Source organism: Anguilla anguilla, chromosome 8, assembly GCF_013347855.1.
Source record: "Anguilla anguilla isolate fAngAng1 chromosome 8, fAngAng1.pri, whole genome shotgun sequence".
Lineage (NCBI taxonomy): Eukaryota > Metazoa > Chordata > Actinopteri > Anguilliformes > Anguillidae > Anguilla > Anguilla anguilla.
The window spans coordinates 3,276,599-3,301,508 of record NC_049208.1 but is presented as its reverse complement, the minus strand read 5'-3'; the positions used below and the strand labels follow the sequence as shown (position 1 = coordinate 3,301,508).

The following is a 24,910-nucleotide window of genomic DNA, read 5'->3' as shown; positions in this document are numbered from 1 at the left end:
GTTCTTAAATAGACGCTTTTCATGTATTGAGGGATTTACCTTCTTATCCCTTTGTGCACATGCCAAACCTGTTTGGGTTGTTTCTAAACACACTGATTCTATGTATGTGTTCTTGTCTATTTCCATAGTATCCATACCTTAGATAAGTTCTACTGACTACAGTTCCAATTTAGATTTAGATTGGCTTCTTTTGAAAGGCATCGCTGCTGTGGAACTTTCCTGTTCTGTTTGGGGGAAATTAAAGAAAAATCACTAGCTGTACTAGTATTGGAAATAATGTTTTATGAGAAAATGTGCACCAACAGTCCCCTAGTGATCCGACGCTCTTAATCCATTGCTTACCACTTTCCCCTGCAGGAAATACACTGGGATAAAAATGAAAAGCAGCTTTGGCCCTGTGAAAGTCATCAGTTGTCCTGGTATGTCGCTTTATGTCTGTGGCTGTCAGTTGTTTTACAACTCATAAACTTCCCAGAGTCCTTCATTCCTTCTGTGGCCTACATACAGCCTTCTTCCTTCCAGATATCTCAAATTTAGACTCATTAGTCCATAAAATCATACTCCACAACTCAGGTGTCCAGTTTTGGTGTACAAATGCAAATTGTCTTAGCTTTTATTTCCTTTTTTCAGTAGTGACTTTTTGACAGCCACATATCCTTTTGCACCCATACCATTGAGTTGTCTTGCGTTAGAAGGATCGACAGAAACGCCCATGGATTTCATCAGGTCTGAAGCTGGAGTGGAGCTTGATTGTTATCTCTCAAAGATCTTTAAGTACTCTCTTTGTGATGGTAACAGTTTTTGCAGTGAATTGCTATAAGTCCCATTGTCTCGGTATCTTGCAACAATCTTTTGAAATCCAGTTTTGTCTCTTATTTTCCTTTGGCTAGCACCTACCTTATGCAGGTGAATTATATCTAATCTCATCAGAAATATCTAATTTCACCATTTTTGATGCACATAAAGATGTCTGCTAGGCAGCCAAGGTGTGGTTGTGTAGTTGTTTGAATATTAGAGTCACTCTTGAAGGACAACATAATGTCATTGACACTTTTGTTAGCAACTTTTGTTGGGAGGACACAACTGTAATTTGTTTGCTGATTGGAAGGAAGGAAGACTTAAAAGTGGTAGTAGGGTGCACAAAAGTGAGTGGACAAATTCTTATGCTTTGATATGTAGTAGTTGAGGCTTTTCTGTAATTTTCTGTTAAATATACATTTCTTGCATTATTGTCTGAAATAGGAAGACATAATTTGCCCTGAATAGCTGATTGACTGGAAATGAATAAATGAATAAATAAAATGAATAGACTGAAAGGTTCTTCACTCTACTGTTCCCATACTTTTGGAGCGTACTGCATATAAACAGTCATCTGATATTGTGACATCACAGGGAGACCAAAACAACAATAATGGCAGTACCAAAGGGCTATTTAGGTACCTAGCTACTTAGCCTCCACTACAATATTTATAATGTGGTAATAGTAAATGGTAAATGGACTGCATTTATATAGCGCTTTTATCCAAAGCGCTTTACAATTGATGCCTCTCATTCGCCAGAGCAGTTAGGGGTTAGGCGTCTTGCTCAAGGATACTTTGACATGCCCAGGGCGGGGTTTTGAACCGGCAACCCTCCGACTACCAGACAATCGGTCTTACCTCCTGAGCTATGTCGCCCCATAATAGTAGACATCCATAGGTTAGACTGAAGCACAGATTGTGGATGGTTGTGCCCAGTGTGGGGTCTAATGCTGCCAACTCAACGATTTGTTAATTTACTAGAAGACCATATTAAGATAATAAGGGTGCGACATTACATTACTGAAAATGGCTATTATGTCACTCTTGGGACCTGGGAATAGCCAGTTCAAAATCGAGGAATAGTTTTTATGTCAGGTTAGAAAAGAGGCGAAGCTAACTTTCTCCAAATCCACAACTTTTATACCTCCACAACCCTGTCTGAATCTTCTATCTTTTTCATTCCTTTAGCAGGGACCCACAGACCGACTGAAAAGTGTGTGGCAGGGTTTGGAATGACGTCCCCTTCACCGAGCGGCTACTTCTTTAGAAACAGATGGTCTTCCACCTCTTGCCGGACGGGCAACTTCTTCAGTGCGGGCGCCATCAGCAGATGTCTGAAGGGAAGGAACCTGAAACTCATTGGAGACTCCACTGCGCGCCAGTGGCTAGAGACACTCAGCAGAGTGCTAAAAGGTAATGCCAACATACAATGTCAGATACAACATCAGACATGCAAAGGCAGTATGGAAGTTCGGAGGACGGGGCTTTGGAGGGAGAGCTAAGGGGAGGGGGTGAAAGGTTTTTTTCCCCCAAAAAATCTAGCTGTCTCTCGCTTGTTTCTCCAAACACATACAAGCATGCTGACTGTCATCTGAGTACTGTACAGAGGACAAGAGCGTTGAAAAGTCAAATAGGGAGAAACGAAAGATGCATCATGCTTGCGTATGATGTGACGAAGAGGAAGCAAAGCTGACCAAAAACTGGCCCTAAAATTGACACTTGAGGCACGCCACAAAAAATCGGAGCTGAACATGATACAGTATGTCATCATCAATAGCTATACAAAATTGTCTAACTGAAAGAAGAGATGAAAATAAATGCAGAGAAACAGTAGTGATACAAACGTGTTCTAAGGTGGTCCAGAAAAATGCCAACTGTATCAAAGGGAGCACTGAGATCTAATAAAAACGAAACTAGAGGAATTAACAGCACCAGAGCATTAGTATTTCTGATAAGGTCATGGGAAATTTCAGTGCATTCCATTGAGCAGAAGCTAGACTGGAATTTTTCAAAAAGCTTATTTTTATGCTCATAAGGGTAATTGTAAATGTTTGGAGCTCACCTTTTCCAGAAACTTGGAGTGAAAGGGAAAAGGGCAGTTGACAAATTGGTCTGAAGTTATATAAACTTGATTACATGTCTTGACAAAGGTCTTCTGAATGAAATGATGATGATATTAAAAGCAAAGAACCATTCTGAACATGTGTTTATCATGACTATAATGACAGACAATACAATAGCCTGTCATAATGTAACATGTAACCTGGAGGTTGTATTAACTTTCCGAACAATGTAATAAACTTCATGAATGGATAATTTAATAACTTTTCAGATGATGTGATGACTTCTTATCGAGTTGTTAAGATTTTATCAAATGGGTAACACATTTGTATGTATAGTGAGAGATCAGCAAATGGAGTGCATAAAGACTAATAGTAATCCTGTATGACATCCTGAGTGACACTATATTTAAAGGGGACACCTGGATAAGCTAATGTATTCATTCTCCTTGATGTTTTGCTGTTTCAGGTCTGAAATATGTAAAACCATATAATACTCATCAATCTGTGCTGGCTGCGTACCCACAAATGAACTTCACCGTCCAGTGGAAGATGCACGGACATCCTTTCGTCACTGGCTACAACGTGGTCAAAGATGCCGTGGGGTACGTTTCCAGAGAAGTAGACAGAGTAGCGGTTGGCGACGTGGTGGTCATTGGAGTGGGACAGCATTTTAGGCCCTTCCCCCCGGAGATCTTCGTCCAGAGGCTGATCAACATGCGTAAGGCCATCCTGAGGCTCCACGAACGCAGCCCCCAGACCCTCGTCGTCATCAAGCTGGAGAACACCAGGGAGTTCAACTCAGATATGACCCAGCTGAGTGACTGGTATGGCCTTGTGCAAAACCTGGCTCAGAGAAAGGTGTTCAGGGACCTGAAGGTGGTGCTGGTAGACGCCTGGGACATGACAACAGCCGCCAACACCTTCGCCATCCACCCTAACAGCATGATTGTTTCCAATGAGATAGCCTTAGCTCTGTCACACCTCTGTCATGATGCATAGAGGCTCTTTCTGAAAGGAACTATATAGCAGGGGTTTCCAACTCCATTTCTGTAGAGACTTTGTTTAACACTCAGGGGGGCTTGTGTTAATAGGCTTGTGTTACAGTACCCTAGGGGCTTTGAAATTTTAAGGTTTTTAATTGTGTCTCTAATAGTAATAATAAATGTTTAATTCTGGGGTGGAATTTCAGTGCATATTAATTAAGGTGTGGGGCAGGGCTGGGTTTTGCCAACCCCTAGCCTCAGTCTTGCCCAACCAATCAGAAAATGGGAAAAAGAAAGTTAATTTTGACATCTAGTCAATTGTAAAATAAATATATCCAATATGAATATGAAACTGGCTAGTGCTGACCATACGCAATTTTCAGTCATTGTGCAAAAAGCAAAGTCACTCAACAGAGCTGCCGCTGTTTTACCTCAGTTTTCATCAGACATGACACTTTTTGCAAAGACATTCAATAACCATAACCTCACCTATTCACTTTCAGTTTTGATCAATAATCTTAAAAAGATTTCTAGGAAACGATTTGGAATGGAGCACTAAATGTGATCATACTTGATCTGTGAAATAATTGAAAATCACCATCCCAAGTGAAAACCACTAGTTATTCATAGCTTGTGTACTTTCCTTGAGGTTTGTACAGATTTTTAATACTTGGGAGGGCAAAATGGAGCTTTCGAATCTTGACAGCAATATGCGCACATAAGCAATACAGTACAATTCTCAGATCTTTTTTTTTTTTTTTTAAGTTCGCTTCAGTGAAAGTCAAAATCACAGGGACTGAGTCCCAGCTAGTCGTTAAGTTTTCATTGATAGAAATTCTGTGAGACTGTGGTAAGACGGTTTACAGAAGACTGTTCCTTGTCAGACCTCCCAAAGAAAACAGACTGTTTACTGTACTGACAGGGAGTCAGCAAGTGTGATTTGCCACCAGTCACACATAGTATCTACTTTATGCCATGGCCTTCATGATCTTCATGCCTCATGTAAATATAGTTTTGATGTTTTTAAGCATAAGATGATAAGGTGGAACTGGAGTCTTGCATTGTTTTGAGGATAGCCAACTTGTCACATAATATCAGCTGCTTTCATGGAGACAAACTAATGCTTTAGGTTTTATCGTTTGATGACACTCAGAGTTTTATCTGATTTTACAAAAAAAAAAAAAAAAGAACGTCTATGCTTTCATTATCTGTATGTCTTAATGTCAATTTCAGAATAAAACACTACTGAAACTGAGTTTCGCTTTGTTCTGAGGCTATTTCATGATGTAGCCTATTGAATTATTTATGCTCAAATTTCATGATTTCATGATTTATTTATATATTTAATTTTGTCCGAAATATTCCTCCATAAGCAAGAAGCAGATTCCGATATAGCATCAAATTACCATTAACAGTAGCCTATCAATCCCCTCACCCAGTCAAGCACATACCACAGTAGCAGCAGAAGTTTGTATTTTAACGTTGTGCAGTAAGAACTTAAAGGGAGAAGTACAGCCCAGTAAACATTTTTACATTGCTCACTCGCCAATGGAACACAAAACAGTAGCTGCATTGCTCATATTTATAATAAAGTCGAAATACCTCGATTAGTTAACTCTCCATCTATAATGTTCGCGCGCTAGGCGTTAGAAGAAACAAAAAAAAATCCATTAACTTTTAGTAAACCTCACATAATAAGTTTATGTATATATATATTATCTAAAAAGCGAGTTTTAGAAGTTTTCTAAAACTCGCTTCTTTGGCCTAGTTAGTTTAGCTAGCTAACCCATCTGTCTCCAACCAGTAGCTAGCTCAGCAAGTTTTTTTTTTTTTCGTAATACAAAACGTTTGGTCCATTATGTGAATAAATCATGGACCGTATAAAAACAGGAATAAATACGTGAATGAAAAAACAGTAGCTCTCTGACACTTTCATTTTGTTGGAGGTAGCTAGCTCTCACGGGAAAAATGGTTGGAGACCCCTTACGTAGCCTATTTCGGGACTTCCTCAGACTACGGCATCAGTTCTCGGATATCAGATAAAACGGCATCCTTCATCAGTAAAGGCTTCACGTCTCTGGAAAAACTTTGCCAAGTCTAAGGTATCGTAAAGTTTTCCATCAGGCGAAACCTTAGGTTAACTTAGAATCAGACCTACTACTGTGTGAAATCTTGAAATGGTTGAGTATGAGTATGTGGACACCTGACACCCTATATCTCATTCAAAATTATGGGCATTGTGGAGTTGGTGGAGTTGGTGCACCCAGTGCTGCTATAACAACCTCCACTCATCTAGAAAGGCTTTATACTAGATGTTGGAGCATTGCTGCAGGGATTTGCTTCCACTCAGCCAGAAGAGCTTTAGTGAGGTCGGGCACTGATCGGGCGATTAGGCCTGGCTCACAGTTAGCTTTACCAATTGATCCCAAAGGCGTTGGATGGGGTTGAGGTTCAGGGCTGTGCAGGCTAGTCAAGTTCTTCCACACCGGTCTCAACAAAACCATTGCCGTATGGACCTCGCTGTGTGCCCGGGGGTGTTGTCATGTTGAAGCAACCAAGGGCTGCCTCAAAGCTGGAAGCACAGAATTGTCTAGAATGTCACTGCATTAAGAGGGGTGTCCAGATACTTTTGGTCGTATAGTGTAGCTAGGTATCATCAGAACAAAACTGAGAAACTATTAAATTGGGTTTGGATTATTTAACTTGCAACGCGGGCTAAATCAAAGTTTCAAACAAGGCTGAGAAAGGTTACGCAAGGACTCAAACATTCCAGTATTATGCTAGTAACCCAGCTGAAATGTCATAAAAATAATTTTCATATTTTATCAGTATTTTGGAATCTTAGCTGCACTTGGTAGGTGTTATGCAGCGTACAAACAGCTGCGCATGAAATACAACAAAATGGTGTTTGTGCGATACACTTAGTGTACAATCAGTACTGTATTTCAGCATTGTCATTTCATATCTGCCCTCTGTGACTTTGCTCAACTGGTTAAAGAGCTGCTGAAATTACAGCTGCATATCTAACTCTGCACATCACTGTAAATATTTCTTAATGTATGGCAATGATACTAACAGCAGGCTGGCTTAACAATTAAGGCATTGGCTGCATACATATCTGTCAATCATTGCAAACACTCCTGGGGGCCTAGCACAGAGATGTAGGATGCAAAAATTTCAGTTAGAGGTATTTCAAATGATTTGCTTTCTACAGCACCGCTTATTGACAGAAGTAATGTTTTCCAAGTATGGGTAAGGATATTGTTCGCAAGTTCTTAGAAATGGCTGGGCCCACAACAATTAATTGATGTGTGGCAGCTATGTTGTTTTGAAAAGTCAACATTTTTTGATAATGACTGAGCTTCAGACTCCAGAGGTTCTTTTCAAGTCTCATTTGGTGAGTCAAAGTCAAAGTGGTGGAAAATCTAATATGGCATAAATTAAATTGGGAATATATGCTTTTTTTAAAATTTTGAGCATAAGCCAAATTATTACAATTTAATGGTTATAATTGGATTAAAAACTTGAAAGACATATTAAGAAGACAATGAATAGCCACTTCTGGGTAATATACCCACAATTTGAATCCAGTTTCCTGGACCTTTAATGAGGTGAATCAATAGGCTCCTTACTGGTGAAGGTGTGGCCACATGACCGCTAAAACCAGTAGTGTCAAACTCGTGCCATGGAGGGCCGTGTGTATGCAGGTTTTCATTCCAGCCTCAGATCTTGATTATATAATTAGTTAAATTATTTGCTGAATTAGGGATGCAGGTTTGTGCACAATGGTGACCCGACGTCTATGGTGACCCGCATTGTCTAAATAAAAATGTTCTTATATTCTGTGCTTCAATGCAGTTAAACGCATATGGCTGAATGAGTAATTGGACTCAATTAAGGCAGCATTAATTGGTTGGAATGAAAACCTGCACACACACGGCCCTCCATGGCACGAGTTTGACACCACTGGCTAAAACGAACCATATGGTAGATAATGAAGAATTCATTGGACAGTGGAAATTATGATGAGCCAAACCTGCATTGTGTTAACAAGTTTATGTTTAAATAAATATGGAAATAAATATATACAGAAATAAATGAATCAAAGAAATAAATACAGAAATAAATATATACCAAAATTAATCAATCAAGAAATAAATCAATACGTAAATAAATGACTGGATAAAAGTGCCTATTCATGTTAGATTTAACGTATTATTTCTGTGTACATTCATTTATTTTTACATTTCTCTTGCGTTATATTTTTATATTTATTTTTTATTTTTAGTTTTGGCATTTTTGGTGCTGCATACAGGACCGAGCTTGAATCTAAGGTTTGAATACGACTGAGATAACACACGCTTCCACGTGAAAATTAGTACGTGATGACATCATGAAAATAGAAATTGACGTATGACGCCATCTATCGAATTCTCGCGCGTGAAAAAGTTCGCAGCGCTGGGCTACGACTGCTGATTTCCCGTACATGAACTGGCTAGAACTGAGCCTATTAAATCGTAATAAGAATTGCTTGTCTTACGAACTTTTTGCACGAGGACCTACGATTTTAGAAAATGTCCACGGAAACCGATGAAGCTATTACTGTCGCTGTGGATAATTTGTCAAAATATGACTGTGACAGGAAAAATAAACCTTTACAGGTACGTTAACGCCTGCTCAAGACATCTTGCATGCTGCTAGGTAGTACTAGCGAAGTTAGTTTGGTATAAAAATGAGCTTGCTTGTGAGTTTTCTGCGCCCATAGACGTTAAACGAACTTTGCGAAGACGTCTTTTTGTGTTATGTCGTTGGATGTTTCTGGACACGAAATGTACAAGTGGCGGTAATATATAACGTTATACGCTAACTGTCTGGCTAGCAATCAATGAAACGCACTGTCACGGCCATTATTTGAATAAATAAACGGGATTAAATAAATGTATGCATGCATTCGTTCTACTCCTAAACATTACTTTTTTTTAAATTAGCTTTTAAAAAAGTAAAAAAAAAAAAACTGTCCAATTGTCATCGAGCCAACAAATTTACTCGTGACTTTAGGATACTATGATAGCTTGTTATGGTTTTAAGAAACTAAAAAACTTTTGTGAGTCCCGTCGTCATAATACTGGAGTTGCCTTGATAAAATGTTCTAGCTGTACAGCAAGCCAAACGTTTTGCAGGCTCGCCTACAGCTACAAACGGTCAATATTAACGCGTTCCTTGTGTTTCTTCACTGCGCCCAGTTAAACGTTGCAAGTTTGTCATTTGTTTGCCTAATATTCTTTCTTCTTAAATTATTTTTTTTTAATAGTTCGATTTTCAGTCGTTTCACCTCCTCTTCCACGATTAGCTAGCTGTTGATCTCCGCCTGCCTTATGCATTTATAGAACACGTCGCCTCCTCGGGTCGAAGAGGTCTGCAAGCGGAGATCCAGGCGTCCGAATAGTCTTTTTTGCTTAGGAAGGTTCCTAACTGAGAGAAATGACCGGGAAGTATGTAAGTGGCAGCCCTGACAAGAGCTGTTCGAATTCTCTAAATGCTAGGAAAGGTGCTTCAATGCTTCCTTTCTTATCTCCTTTAGCATAGGGGACACTGGACCATCAAAGAGAGGAGTCCACAATTCTTTGCAGCAGCAACATTTAAAGCGACGCACCATTCGGCCGTTCAAGAAAACAAACGATCAACATGACTGAGTTGTGTGGTGGTTCTTAAGATATTATATGCATAGGCTTATAATCAGATCATAATCCGCATATTTACCATAACGCAGAAATCTGTCTTTCAAGAAAAAATGATGAGACGTTTTTAGCCAGATTATGTTTTTAATTCAACATCTTTGATACTTAAGAATGATGATATGTAGGCTACAGTAGTAGATTTGTAGGCCTAACATTTTATGCTTATCTTGCATAAATTTAACTGTTATTTTCATACAATCATACTAATTTGGGATTCATGTCGATAAATATGAGTGGACAGGAGGGTGAGCGTGAGCAACCATTCTCATTCTTCAATTCCAACCTTGGGAATGAAGTAATATTTTTCACCGGGTTGTCCACGTTTGTATAAACTGCATGAAACAACACGGTAAGAATGCACGGGGCGAAGTATCTAAGATGTGCTTTTAGTAGTCCATCTTCAGAACATTGTAGTTTCACCACGGCAGACCCACGCCAATAACATCCGCCGTCGCACCATTACATAGCCTAGTGTAAGTGCAGTCTTAGCACCTCGGTTATCTTTTCCTAAGTCCTTATTAATTCTCCTTCACATCTTTCCTTGACCTCGTAACGTTTTTCATCGAGGTCTTGGAAAAGTGGTTAGGAAAAGACATAGGACGTACTTTTTTGACTATTCGGACACAGCCCTAGTGTTGTGTCGTTTGTGAATGATTCGTTCAAAAGAACAAATCTTTTGGGTAAACGAACTGAACTGAATCAGTTCCTGGTGCGATTCGTTCCCGAACGTGAGCTGATCGTTCACTGACTGACTATCGTTCGCAGACTATCAGTTCAGTGATTCGTAGCTACTAGGGATGTGACGGTACACTGAACTGACGTACGCCCGAATCATTCACGAGCGAAACAACACTAGCCCGAATCGTTAGCGAACGACACAACACTAGCCCGAATCGTTCGCGAACGACACAACAAGTTCATTCCTCTCGCTGTAGCGAATGCAAGGAGCGAGGAGTCTCTGGGGAGGAGAGTGGGTACGGTATGGAATAATATATAATAAATGGATAATAATCGAACATTTTTTTTAGCATGTCTCAAAGTAGGCTAGCCAAGGCAACTATTTTATCGACTACATTTTATGAGAAAATGTGATCTACTTAGCCAACGTATATCAGCACTTTCTCTTTCAAGCAGCCGTTAGAACAAGTCACGGTGAAGAAATCAGCATGTAGGGCTAAAACAACCCATTTTGGAAAATTTAGTAAAATAAAATGGCCATATCAAACACATTCTTTCAAACTAAATTGTGTAGAATAAAATCTAAACGAAAACATTTTATTTAAAATAGGGAAAGAAAGTGTTTGGTTCTTTGGCTATTAAATATTCTGTGGGAAAATACTCTGTCTATAAATGCTCTGTGCTCTGCTAGTGAAGATGACCAGAAGTACTCCGTGGTGCGTTTAACTTTTAATATTAGCTGATTATTTGTTTCTTGTGCTCAGAAGAAATTTCTGAATGGAGCATTGTTGGAGGGATGTACTGAAATGTTTTTCTTTCCTTTTTTTCTGATGGTACTTACCATTTTCATCCCAAGGGTTTGTCTCCTTATGAGCTGAAGCGCTTGGAGAACATCCGCCAGAACCAAGCTTTCCTTACTGCCATCGAACTTCCGCAGGTATGGCTCCCTGCCGTCTGGTTGCCTGAAGCAGTGGTCCTCCTGGCAGGACACCACCGTGTACGCTGATGTTGTGTTCCAACCGGAATTTAACCAGTCTGTTAATGTTTCTTAATTATGCCTCTCGTGTGTTAGAGGGATTATTTACCCTCTGAAGCCACCTTGTCAGAAATGGCTGTGGATTTCATGAGGCCTGCACATAATCGGGGTAGGGGTGGAGTGGAGCCCGGGGTGGGATAGGAAAGTGCCCAGGGGCCTCTTCCCTAGATAGGGGCCAAAAGAGCGGCTGCAGTGTGGGCAGGTTGTGTGGGTCCCCCACTGCAGTGTAAACCCCCCCCTTCCCCACCCATCCCCCTCGGTCTGCAACCATAACTACAACCCCCAGTGCCCCTACCCCTACGCAAACCTGGGACCCCTGGGAAGCCAGCACTGAAAGAAAAAAAATTCCCCAAATCAAATTATGTATTCAGCCCCCCAAAAAGGTTAGGAGCAGCCCTTGCATTCCACGAAGAGTAAAATTCCCATATTGGCATTGTTCTATATCGTTAATTTTTTAAAAAAAATCCCCCCCCCCCCCCCCCCCCCAAACATAACATGTCACAATCCTCCTCGATCCACAACCAATTTGGCAGGATTGTTTTTGTCTGATTCTGATTAGGCAAATGTGATTTCAGTGCTAGTTTGTACTTGGCAGGATTTTTGTTTGTTTGCTGAACAGGTTACTCTACAGGGTTGGAGTCCTGATCTATGTGGTCACTTCTGGCACTACGATCTTTTCTTCACTCTAGTGTGTTTCTTTTGCACCTCTACACCTTGAACTGATGCACTTGTACGTCGCTCTGGATAAGAGCGTCTGCTAAATGCCTGTAATGTAATGTAACCCACAGTTTGGACAGCTGATTCACTCCAGCATGTACAGTACATGCATGGCTGGAGCTTGTTGCCTAGAATCGCGTGTTAAAACCACGCTTTGTTTGGGCCTTTGCCTAACTGGAAATGTCCCGTTCCACAGGCTAACGCTGCCTTGAAACGAAAACCCTCACCGGGCGGCATCAAGAGGTAAAGTTGCCATTTATTAACATTTATGACTGTGGAGTGAATGTGTGTTTTTGTACTTTTTAACATTAAGTAATAACATTAAAAAAAAAAAAAAAAGAACCTTCGGGTTTCCAGTTTTTAGTATATAGCGCTATAAAGGCCTGCTCAATGCGAGTGTGAAATCCTTTACTAAGTGTTTGGCTGGGCATCGGATGCATTTATATACATCTGCCTGCGTATGGGCTTTTCCATTTTTATGTGCTTTAGTTTTAACGAGACATTCCGATTTTTTTTTCCCTCAGAAAAAATAAAAGTTTCTGCCAGATGTGCATGTTAATGAGTAACTATAAGAGTGGGTGTGGCTGTGGTTATATTAAAGTTATATTAAAAAGCACCTCCAAACATTCCTTTTTAATTAGGCTTTTCATTTATTCCTTTATTCTGCTGTGTTTTATTACTTATTACTTACTCACATTTTATGTTTTCATTTTAATATTTTATTGTTATTCATTTTAATATTTTATTTATTGTTTTTTTCGTTTCAATATTTTATTAGTATGTTATTTTATTGCCTTTCTTAAACTTGTTATTTTTTTTTATTTATTATTCCTGGTAAGCTCTTTGAGCTGCATTCTGTGTGAAAGGTGCTAAACAAATGAAGTTATTATTGTTATTAGTAGTAATATAATTATTTCTATTAATAATACTATTATGGTTAATAATATTACTGCTAATAATAATATTATTGGTAGTAAGTATAGTTATTATTATTATTATTAATATTAATAATAATAATAATAATAATAGTAATAATAATAATAATAATAATAATTATTATTATTATTATTATTATTATTATTATTGTCAGGACACCACTGTGGGTATTGGGTCTTATGATGGACTCTGTTTTCTCAGAGTGAAAGCTCAGAACGTCATTTTCTCCATTGCAGGGAGAAGGCCAAGGTCTCGAAGCAGGAAGTGTTGCCCCTTCGCAAGTCCTTGCGTCTGCTGAAGAAGGACGCCGAGATTCGACTGCTGCCAGAACCGCAGTCTTCTCTCCAACAGGTGGTTAATCCTGGGGGGGGCGAGGGGGGTTGGGGACTGAAACGCCAGAGAACCAGGCAGCGATTCCCAGACCGGGCCCTGTATTAGGGATGCGCCACCCGATCGGCTGATATTCATGCTTAAGTTTGGGATCGGTGATCTGTAATATGGCCGATCCAAGTAGCCAATACCATGCTGCAAAAAAAAAGTGACAAACTTCTCAGCACGAGATGCAGGAAGTGGGGAGCTGAGGAGACTGATATCGGGAGTTAAATGCTGGTTGCGAATTCTTAACATTTTAGTCGCACTTAAAAAAATAATAAAATGGCGAATAAAATTAGCCTACGTTTGCGACCCAAACGAATACAGCACACCAGCAGACCTGCCAACCTGCACGCATTTTGTGTACCAACCACGCAATTCTTGGTCAAAATACGCAGGTACGAAATGCCAGCTGAAACTACGCTAAAATAAAATAAAATATTGTAATTGAATTACGGAAAACAATCAATTAATACAAAACAATACCGTACGTTTATTCGGTATTTAAATTACATCCCTTGGATTGAACAAGATGCTACGACCTTGTGCTTGTGTTCTGTAACCCCTCCCCGACCCACTCAACATGCACTGATACGCAGCGGTACTTTATTATCCACCGAGGCGCAACGCTGCATTGCTGAGATAAAATGGGAAGTGGGGAGTAATAATCAAGCATAAAAATGTGACCGTAATTTTAACATCTAAAACGTTAAAACATGTTCGGTAACTTTACGAGATGATGCATTTCAAGGGGTATATCCTAATAATTTTTTTTTTACATTACACTGTAAGTTTCTGTAAATACTTGAAAATGAAAACATATGTTACAATATACAAAATAAATTATTTCCATTTTTATTAATTAATTGAATGCAATTCTTTTATGGTTGTCTGTTTGTATAAGCACACATATCATATAATGAAATATTAATCATGGAAAAAAAATGTTTTAAGCAGGTGTACTCAAACTTTTGTAAAAGTACATCGTATTATGAAGTACATCATAATATAGCCCAGTGCAGTGCAAGTGATATTTTAGAATCAGGTCAAATTATACAATTTTGCCTGATCACTTTAACAGTCAAAACTAGAATTATGAAGAAAGGCTTGTGTGTGCGTGCAAATCGAAGTGGTGCGTGCGAAAGCATGTGAACTAAGCGTTACACTGACTATTGTGGTACTCAAAATATTTTCCTAAGGTTAGCAGGTCTGCACCAGTGGTAACCAACCCTGTTCCTGGAGATCTACTATCCTGTTTGATTTCATTCCAAACCTAACAACGCACACTTCATTCTTTTGTTGCTAAGTAGTAGAGTCAGGTGTGCTAAATTGCGCTTGAAATGAAAACAAGATGGTAGGTCTCCAGGAAAAGGGTTGGTTACCACTGCAGGAGACAGTCCTGAAATGCATTTTAATCATTTGTATTCTAAGAAATTGTGCCGTTGCGTTCGTAAGTGCATCACATTTAAAGAATATTACATAGCATAGAATATTACACAGCTATTGGCTTTTCATTGAGCAATAAAGGCTGCTTTCTTCAAAAACATCCAGAGAGGCTTATTTTATGTGTATTTATTGCTGTGTATTGAAGCATTGATTGCATTATAGCATTTTTGAAGCCTTTAGGCTATCTTTCAGCCACTTTATTATTGTTTGTCATTGGTTAATCGCAGTGGTGGCTGGTGAGCTGAAAATAGACGTTGCGGGAAAACTTTCTCTTTGAAAACGTCCTCTTGTTCAATTGAACGGCCTCAGTTTCCCATAGGTCAGTACTGGCGTGACCCCCCCGTGCCATTGGACGGACTGGTAACCCGCCCTGTGGCCGTGGGCTGTCTCCCCGCGCTTTACGGCTTTTTTCGCCTTTGGACAGGTGGAGGTGCGCGAGAGACCGGAGGGGCCCGTTTCCATGGCGCCAGTCAACATGGAGGAAGACAGCCTTCTGCCCGCTAGTCTGCTGGAGCTGTGGAACGAGGTGGGCTCGGGGGGGGGGGGTGGGGTGGGGTTGGGGGGGGGGGGGGGGGGGGTGGATATCGTGCCATCCATTAGGGGTGGGCAATATATCGCAATGCTAATTACTGCCACTGTGTGGTGTATGCGCCTTTCTTTCTCGTCTTTTTCTCTGTTATTATACAACCCCACTTCGGAGGCCGCGTGAAACGCTTCCAGGTGAAGCGTCAAGACTGTTGACTATTGGGTGACCATATGGGCAGCCAATCAGCGGCAATCATGTGATGTGTTTTCGTGATTGACGAAAACACGTCACATGATCACATGGAAGCTGTATTTCCTTGGTGCTGATTGGCTGTCATATCCATATCAACATCCAGTAGATGACAGTGGTTACATTTTTTTTTTCTATGGAAGCATTTTGTACAGCCTCTTTACTTTGGTTGTTCATGAACCGCATCAGTTAAAGGAGAAGACAAAAGGAAAGGTAATGCACCACATAGTGGCAACAACCATTATTGCATTCGTGGCGATGTCTCCCATCCCTACCATCCATGTACATTCTGGTGCCAGCAAAAAACAAAAAAAAAAAAACAAAGAAAAAACAAAACACATGCAGCCACTTTCTTTTCTGAATCTAATTCATTGGCTCTTCTCTTTGCAGCGTTTCACCATGGTCACAAAAAAGAAGTGGAATCTGAAAGAGTAAGTTCACATTAACCCATTCATGTCCCAAGTGTTAGTTTTGAAATTCCTTTTGGCACCTTTGTCAGTAAGGTTGAGCCAATTTCAGATCCGTTGAAATTTTTCCAAATTGGCCGGTGTATGAGGCTACAACATGGATTTTTCTTTACATCCAATTTATGGTCATTGGTCACGAAGGGGTTTCTGGTTTTTCATTATCCGTGAAATGATCAGATCAAATCAATTTTATTTTTATAGCGGGTTTTTTGCAGAGAACTGTCACGAGGACGCTTTACTGAGTAACAGAAGGAAAATTGGGCAGAAACCAGGCTTGAGCCCTCAAAAAGCGAGTGGTGAGGTAGAATCCTCAGTGGGAGGAAATCTCAGGAGGAACCCATCCATAGAGGGGGAGCCCATCCTCCACTGGCCGACCTGGTGTAAAGTAGCGGTAGAATGGATGTAACAGGAATGTAATAAGGGATCTATCACGGCAAATAATCAAATGGCTTTAGCAGGTTGCAGTTGATGTTAAACTCGCTGGTAAAGTAGAAAGTCAAAATTAAGCGAGGTGAAGCAGTGGATAGCCTCACGACAAGAAGGTCCCGGGTTCGAATCCCGGACGGGGCCTTTCTGCGTGGAGTTTCAGTGCACGTTCCCTCCCCGTGCCTGTGAGAGTTTCTTCCGGCAATCCGAAGACGTGCAGGTTGGGTTACGTGGGTCGGAGCATTCTCAGCGCCCTTGCTGCAGGAGAGCGTCCGTGCTCGGTTCGACGGGCCCCCCGGCATTAAACAAAGGACGATCGAAATAAATGACGAATAGCCGGAGAGGGAATCCGTTTTCCTGTGCTCCCCCTCAGGTACGAGGCCTCCTTGAAGGGGATGGGCCTGAGCGAGGAGCGGGTGGTGAAGGTGGTGAAGGAGCGGGTCTACTCCGCCGCGTTTCACCCCTGCGCCCGCCGCCTGCTGCTGGCCGCGGGGGACCGGTCTGGCCGAGTCGGGCTCTGGGACGTGGTGAGAAGCCGCCGAAAACCCGCGGGCGGGGCGCTGCTCCAGCGCGCCACGCGGCCCGAAAGTGTGTGGGCGCCTGCCGTCCCGTCCAGACATCCCATCCAAACATTATGGGCTTTAACATGGAGTTGGTCCACCCTTTGGCTGCTATAACAAAACCTCCACTCTTCTGGGAAGGCTTTGTACTAGATAGCTGGAGCATTGCTGGCTTCCGTTTTCAGCCAGAAGAGCACTGGTGAGGTCGGGCACTGATTGGGCGATTGGGCCTGGCTCACAGATGGCTTTTCGACTGATCCAAAATGTGTTGGATGGGGTTGAGGTCAGGGCTCTGTGCAGGCCAGTCAAGTTCTTCCATACTGATTTCGACAAAACAAATTGTATATGTGCCTCAATGTGTGCACGGGGGTGTTGTAATGCTGAAACAGCAAAGGGCCTTGCCCAAGCTGTTGCCACAAAGTTGGAAGCACAGAGGATTATCTAAAATATCACTGCATTAAGATTTTCCTTCTCTGGAACTGAGGGGCCTAGCCCAAACCATGAAAAACAGCCCCAGACCACGAGGTGTCCAGATACTGTTGGTCAAATAGCGTATGTATTTCTGTTGCCTGGAGCTGCTCAAAAAGAGAGTGGCCCTGCTCCAAAGGGGAGTGGCCTAGCTCCAAAGGGGGCGTGGTTAAGGTTAGGGTTTAGGGCTCTGGGTTACTGTTAGAGCTAGGCCACTCCCCTTTGGAGCTTCAGGTACCAGAAATGCCTTTCTAGCGTTGCTGTGCGCTTATGGACCAACTCCAGTCTTCTTCATCCAGTCAACTTAAATTTAGTACTTAAGTGCTGAAACACACCGAAGACACATTTGTCCCGTTCTCTCCTTAGGAAGGCGATTGGGGTGATGACGGGGTGCTGCTGTTTGAGCCCCACACTGGCCCGGTTTGCTGCATGGCCTTTTCCAACACTCAGACCAGCAGCCTGCTCACCCTCAGCTACGACGGGTCGCTTCGCGGCACAGACGTGGAGAGAGCGGTCTTTGATGAGGTGCGGCCCAGCAGCGTCCCAACCATTCAGCCGTCGTGCGCGCTGTCAAGTTTAAGCCATGTTTCAGAGGGGGAACATGAAGACCGATCACAGTGCAAACATGAAAACCACACGCAGTGCAAGCATAGGGACCAGTCACAGAGCAAACCTGTGGACCCGTCACAGTGCAAACATAGGAACTGATCACAGAGCAAACATGAGGGCCTTAAGTTTACATAAGCTTATAGTGCAATCTGTTAGTGTTTGGACAGTGACACATTTTTGGTTGTTTTTGGCTCTGTCCTCCAACACATTGGATTTGTAATGCAAATATGACTGTCAGCTCTAATTTGAGGTCATTTACTTCCATAGCAGGTGATCCATGCTATGAAGCCCTTTTTATGTGTGGTCCCCCATTTTTGGGGATCAAAAGGAATTGGACAAACTAACAGACTCTTGAATAAAGTTGTCACATTTAGTATTTGGTTGCAAATCGTTTGCATTAAATAAATCTTCTCTTGTGATACTTTGCCTGGCCTGTACTGCAGCCATCTTCAGCTCCTTGTTTCAGGTGCTAGTTACCTTATGTTTTTTCTTCAGCATATGCTCAAGGCATGCTCAGTTGGATTCAGGTTGGGTCATTGACTTGGCCAGTCGAGAACGTTCCACTTTTTGGCCCTGAAAACCTCCTTGGTTGCTTCAGCGGTATGTTTGGGCTCAATTGTCCTGCTGCAAGGTGAAATGCTGTCCAGTGAGTTTTGAGGCATTTGGTTGGATATGAGCAGATAAGATATTTCTCTACACTTCAGAGTTCATCTCGTTTGCTGCTTTCAGTAGCCATATCCTTAATAAAGGCAAAAGAGCCAGTTCCAGTCACTACCATACATGCCAAAGCCATAACACTACCTCCACCATGTTGTACAGATGAGCTAGCATGCTTTGGATCCTGAGCAAGTGTGGATCTTTCTCCTTACTTTCCTTTTAATGGGTTAATACTTGTCTCATCTGTCCATAAATCTGTTCCAAAACTTCATTTTTAATGTACTTTTTAGCAAGCTCTGGCCTTGCTGTTCTTGTTCTTGAGGTTCATCAGTGGTTTGCCTGTTGTGGTGTTCATGATCTGGTTGACGGTTGAAAATGGGTTGAGAGTTGTCTTTGGTCTTGCACAACAGTGGTCCTGTTTGCTGTTGCTATTGCTGTGCTCACCAGTGCGTTCCTGCTTTTTAACCCCTTTGCGCAAGGCCCCGAGTGATGGAATAAGTGATTGGGCTAATTAATAATTATGAAGTTAATTAAGAATTACGATATGGCCTTGCCCACACCTGGGGTCGCGGGAGTTCTCTGCATGAACTTAACATGTTTGCATTGTGTCTGCAGTGTTTCAGGTTCTTCCCCCCCCCCCTCTTGTCACTAGCTGTATCGCTCGGATGTTGGCCTGAGCAGTTTTGATTTCCTGTCACATGACTGCTCCACATTATTGGTTAGTGACTGGGATGGTGATGTGGCCATTGTTGACAGGAGAACTCCGGGGTAAGTAAGCACGTGTCTGTCCATCTCTCATGCGTGCATAACTGGAATTTGAGATCCCTCTCCCTCTCTTTCAATCTCTCTCTCTCTCTCCCTCCCTCTCCCTGTCTCTCCGTGTCTATAACGGTGTTAATTTTGACACAAACGTTTGATTTAGTTTTTGTCATAGTCTTTTGCATGAGTCCATAATGAATTCACAATGGCATGGCTCAATCTGAACTGAACTGAGCGATTTATTTTAGAGGGGGGAAAAAAATGTGTAACTAGCAGCAAAAACGGACGTTCTCCCTTTTGCTTGATCAAATTTCCCCAAAATGGAAGCTCATGTTTTGGTTCCTGTAGGAATGGGCACTTTAGAATCGCGGGTCACACCCAGATGGTGTTTTGGGTTTTCCAACCAAGACGCAGCTGTAAATTGCAAGTAAAGACCGTGGTATGTTTCGGTGTATAAATAATTTACTGGAGCCCCACCAAAGAATCTTCAGGCTTTGAATTGCCTCCTCTGGGTAGACTCTCGTCTACAGGATATTTCTTATTTGTCAGAAATGTTAACTCTACATTGGTTAACTCGACGAGGGGTGTTTTTGGGGGGTCGTTCCCCTTTAAAGGTCATAATTGCTGTGTAATCACCAGACTAACTCTCATGTTCCTGTGCACACGTGCACGCGCGTCTGCAGGACTTCTCCCGAGTCCGTCTCCACGCTGGACCCCAAAATTCTGCGCTGTGTGCACGTGCACCCCGTTCAGAAGCAGTACTTCGTAGCTGCGCAGAACAGGTACGTAGAGAGGAGCAGAGGGCCAGAGTCACGGATCTGGGACTATCGCAATGTGTCAGCACTATTTTGTGTCTGTGTTGCCTGTGTGCATATGTGTGTCTGTGTGTGTGTGCGTGTTACAGTGTGTATCTTTCTGGACCTTTCTTTCTGTTTTGCAGTAGAAACTGTCATGAATGCTTGGCCAGCACTACCAACTGCCACTACCACTGTGGTGGGAAGCATTAATTCTTTGCTTTTAATAGTGTCCATTGTCAACGGCTCCTGCTTTAAAATTGTGTTCAAAAAAAAAAATATATATATATAAACCAAAATACGAAGAGAAAGCATTCAGTTCATTTCTAGCCATTTAAATGAAGACAACGGACACAGCTATAGCTTTTATTTACCTCTATGGGCTACAGCAAGAATGATGCGTTTGATACAGTATTGCTGGCTGTGTAGCGGTAGAGTTAGCGTTAGCTGGCTGCGGTAACAAAGCTTAAATAAAGGGGTGGGGGGCGGGGGGGCAGCAGTGGGGTAAAGAAAGTTGGCGGTTACTGCACAGCCCAACTTTATTTTCTATTGAATACTGTTTTAGCGCCTGTACATTTCGCCCCTTAATGTTTGTTGACGAAGCAGCTGCCAGTAACAGAGTTACCTCGCTAGTAGCCACGCAGCTGCCTGTTGATTTTAATTCTGTTCGCGTCTGTGACTGACACGTAATAATTTTGAAGCCCGTTAAATCTCTCGCCATTTCCCTTTTGTTTTCCATAATTTCTGCCCTTTTAAAAAAAAAAAAAAAAAAAAAATTTTACACTTTTTTTTTTTTCGACTGGCGTTAGGCTGACAGACACCGACCGGCATGACTGTGAGTTGAGTTCGCTCTCTATGCAGGGAGAAAGAGGGGGGGGGGGGGGGGGGATGCCTCCGAACGTATGCGAGCGCGCATGCTAACGGTTCGTGCTAACGGTTCGGCCCACTCTGCTTCAGAGATGCGCACATTTACGACGTGCGGAGCCTGAGGAGGAAGGCCGGCCCGCCTGTCTCCACCTTGGCAGGCCACACCCTCAGCGTCTCCAGTGCCTACTTCTCCCCCATCACAGGCAACCGGGTGCTCACCACCTGCATGGACGACAGGATCAGGTGAGCAGCCCGAGCGCAGTGAGAGGGTGCAGGAGTACGGTGCACACCAGCGGTAACCGACCCTGATGCTGGAGGTCTGCTGTCCTGTAGGTTTGAGCAGGGCTGCCCAACCCTGTTCCTGGAGGTCTACCATCCTGTAGGTTTTCACTCCAACCCTAGCAAAACACACCTCGTTCAACAGCTAGAGCAGGGCTGCCCAACCCTGTTCTTGGAGGTCTACCGTCCTGTTGGGTTTTCACTCCAACCCTAACAAAACACACCTCGTTCAACAGCTAGAGCAGGGCTGCCCAACCCTGTTCCTGGAGGTCTACCATTCTGTAGGTTTTCATTCCAACCCTAACAAAGCACATCTCATTCAACAGCTAGAGCAGGGCTGCCCATCCCTGTTCCTGGAGGTCTACCGTCCTGTTGGGTTTTCACTCCAACCCTAACAAAACACACCTCGTTCAACAGCTAGAGCAGGGCTGCCCAACCCTGTTCCTGGAGGTCTACCATGTTGTTGCTAATTTGTCAGTTGCACCAAATTAGGGTTGAAATGAAAACTCCGGGAACAGAGTTTGTTGCCACTGCCATGCACTGTGCTGTTTATTTTCTTTAAGATTTTAGTAATCAGGTCAACCTTCTAATGCGGCTTTCTGTCATCGAAGTGTGAACGTTGAAGTGTTTTTCCAGGAGTGTCACAGCAGATGTAATGTGCTGTTGTGGTTTTTCTGTTTAATCCAGGGTGTTTGACACTTCTGAATTCATACCACAGATTCCTCTCCAGTCTTCTGTCAGGTAAAGGAGTTTGCTTTTAAAATATTTCTAGCGGCACAGTATTGAGAATGAGATGTTTTTTGATACGTCAGATATCGAAGTTATGAACGAAAAGGCCAGAAACCCATTTGTATGGAGGCAGCTTATTTTGCAAGCTGTCGCCAATATCAGTCTCAGTGTTCATATTAAAGGGGATGGTTCACTTTCAGGAGTTTTCCTAAATATTATTTAAGTTTTTGTGTTTTCGATTACTTCAATTTCAATTAAATTCAGTACAGTTTTATTTGGATTGTGTTTTTTTAAATTTTTTAATTATTTTTTTATACAAAGGTCATTGTCACAAAGCAGCTTTATAGAGAACTGGGCCTGAACTCACTCCCCCAAGAGCAGGCCTGGGGTGACAGAGGCTGGGAAAAACTCCCTGGCTGGTAGCAGGAAGAAACCCTGAGTAGAACCTAACTTAGTGGGGGGGGGGGGGGGGGGCATCTGCTGCTGGCTGGCACCCGTTAATTGTTAAAAAGGCTGATTGCACAATACATAATCAGGAAAATGGCGGTACGTAGGTTGCAGCGCCAATGTGTAATTGAAGCCGGGCAAGGATGACTCGACCATGATGACAGTGGAGCTGGAGGGCCAGCGGGTGGCGCTGTCAGGCAGGGGACAGGTGCGGCGCTGCAGCCGAACCAGCTGCATCTGGAGGAAGAGTGCTCGGGCACTCTTATGGCTGCTACCGCTCTGGGCAAAATATGTAATCATTGGGTGGAAAATGGTAAATGGACTGCATTTATATAGATAGCGCTTTTATCCAAAGCGCTTTACTATTGATGCCTCTCATTCACCGGAGCAGTTAGGGGTTAGGTGTCTTGCCCAGGGACACTTCGACACGCCCAGGGCGGGAACTGAACCAGCAACCCTCCGACTGCCAGACAACCGCTCTTACCTCCTGAGCTGTGTCGCCCCATAGTGGCTCAGACTGTGGCTCAGAATGTTGGGAGTACCTGTGTGCAGTCAGGGAAATACCCTAGCAGAATAGACCTATGGCAGCATAGAGGCCAGAGAAGCAAAATCAAAGGGCCAGTACGGTCGATGACTGGCTCAACTTTATACATTAATTGGTTAATGGACTTCATTTATGCAGCGCTTTTATCCAAAGCGCTTTACTTTAATTGACGCCTGTCATTACATTATGAGGCATTTAGCAGACGCTCTTATCCAGAGCGACTTGTTAATACAGCATTTTACAAAGGGAGGCAGTGTAGTATAATGGTCAGGAGTTGTTCTTGTAAACTAAAGGTCACAGGTTCGATTCCCCGGTAGGACACATCCTGCTGTAGTACCCTTAAGCAAAGTACTTGACCTGTTTTGCCTCAGTATATATCCGGCTGTGTAAATGGATGCTGTGTAAATGCTGTGTAAAACGTTGTGTAAGTCGCTCTGGACAAGAGTGTCTGCTGAATGCCTGTAATGTAATGTAACATAGCATCCATTTATATTTATACATTTATACAGCTGGATATATACTGAAGCAATGCAGGTTAGGCACCTTGCTCAAGGGTACAACTGCCGTGTCCCTCCTATTGAACCTGTGACCTTTAGGTAATAACACAGGTCCAGTAACACGGAGACACCAGGCATGATCCAGCGCCAGCATGAGCAGCTCAGTCTCAGGCTTATTTCAGCCACCAAACCCTGTCCCTCAACTACAGGCCTGGCTAACCAAGTAAGTCTTTAGCCTAGATTTAAATATAGGGAGAGTGTCTGCACTAGCAGTCAAATTGTTCCATAGGAAAGGAGCATGATAGGAACAGGCTCTACTGTCTTTGGTACTTTAACTGTAGGAATAACAAGGAAGCTTTGAAGGTCAGAATTATCTCATAATGTATCTGACTTAACTTAACTGGTAGCCGGCAGAGAGATGCTAAATTTGAAAGAAAATTCAAAATGGCGGAAAAGCAGTGTAGTGTTGGCACAACGGTTCACAGAGGCATATTTTTTCTCCCGACCTCATCTCATCTAGGGATATTTAAGTTTGTCAGTATGTTGAGCAGGGTGGGGAAAATATCCTCCTATAAATACATTTTAATTTGACACTCTGCAAACACCGGAAAAAGAGTAATTGGGGGGGAGGGAAGGGGTGGGGTTGGTGGTAACAGGATGTGAATGTTTTTTTTTTTTTTTTTTAACAAACGGAGCCCCCCATGCTGTCCTCTTGGCAGGCACAACATGAAGACGGGCCGCTGGCTGACCAAGCTGCGGGCCGTGTGGGACCCCAAAAGGGAGGACTGCTTTTCGGTGGGCAGCTTGGAGCGGCCTCGCCGGGTGGAGCTGTTCCACGAGGGCGGCCGGCTCCTGCGGTCCTTCCGGGACGGGGAGCACCTCTCCACGGTCTGCTCCGTCACCGCCTTCCACCCCAGCAGGAGCGCCCTGGCCGGGGGGAACTCCTCCGGGCGCCTTCACCTCTTCGCCGGCTGATTCGCCGCCGCCAGATTCTAGCTCCGCCCCCTTCGCTTGCGCGCAGCCCGAAATATTAATTTCCGCTGTGCTTCCGCATCGTCCGGTTTGTCTGTGTCGACAAGTTTTTTGGGGTCGTTTTCTGTTTCCGTGTATATTAATGTTGAATTTTTTTATTTTATTTACTTTTTTTTTTTTTTTTTTTAACACTGAACATAATAAAAATTTTTAAATGAAGCACATTTGGAAGAATTGGTCTCATAATTTTTGTGAAATTAGCTGATGATTTTTCTTCCTCTTAATGTTTAG

General features: G+C 42.7%; 2 protein-coding genes across 2 annotated transcripts in view; one reads left to right on the top strand and one right to left on the bottom strand.

Annotated features, from left to right (window-relative positions):
- LOC118233447 (NXPE family member 2-like) overlaps window positions 1-24,910 on the bottom strand; it is a 62,543-nt gene that overhangs the window by 10,806 nt on the left and 26,827 nt on the right. The window contains exon 7 of the mRNA XM_035429234.1: window positions 3,707-3,783. Within this exon, the coding sequence (XP_035285125.1) occupies window positions 3,712-3,783 (72 nt within the window). The 3' untranslated portion in view covers window positions 3,707-3,711. The remainder of the gene's footprint in view (window positions 1-3,706; window positions 3,784-24,910) is intronic.
- On the top strand, window positions 8,266-24,805 carry LOC118233976 (WD repeat-containing protein 76-like). The gene is made up of 13 exons (XM_035430195.1): window positions 8,266-8,507; window positions 11,119-11,199; window positions 12,212-12,258; window positions 13,188-13,302; window positions 15,194-15,295; window positions 15,935-15,975; window positions 16,811-16,964; window positions 17,832-17,990; window positions 19,384-19,499; window positions 20,174-20,272; window positions 21,242-21,394; window positions 22,118-22,171; window positions 24,367-24,805. The coding sequence occupies exons 1-13, from the start codon at window positions 8,421-8,423 to the stop codon at window positions 24,620-24,622; spliced, it is 1,464 nt and encodes a 487-aa protein (XP_035286086.1). The 5' UTR covers window positions 8,266-8,420; the 3' UTR covers window positions 24,623-24,805.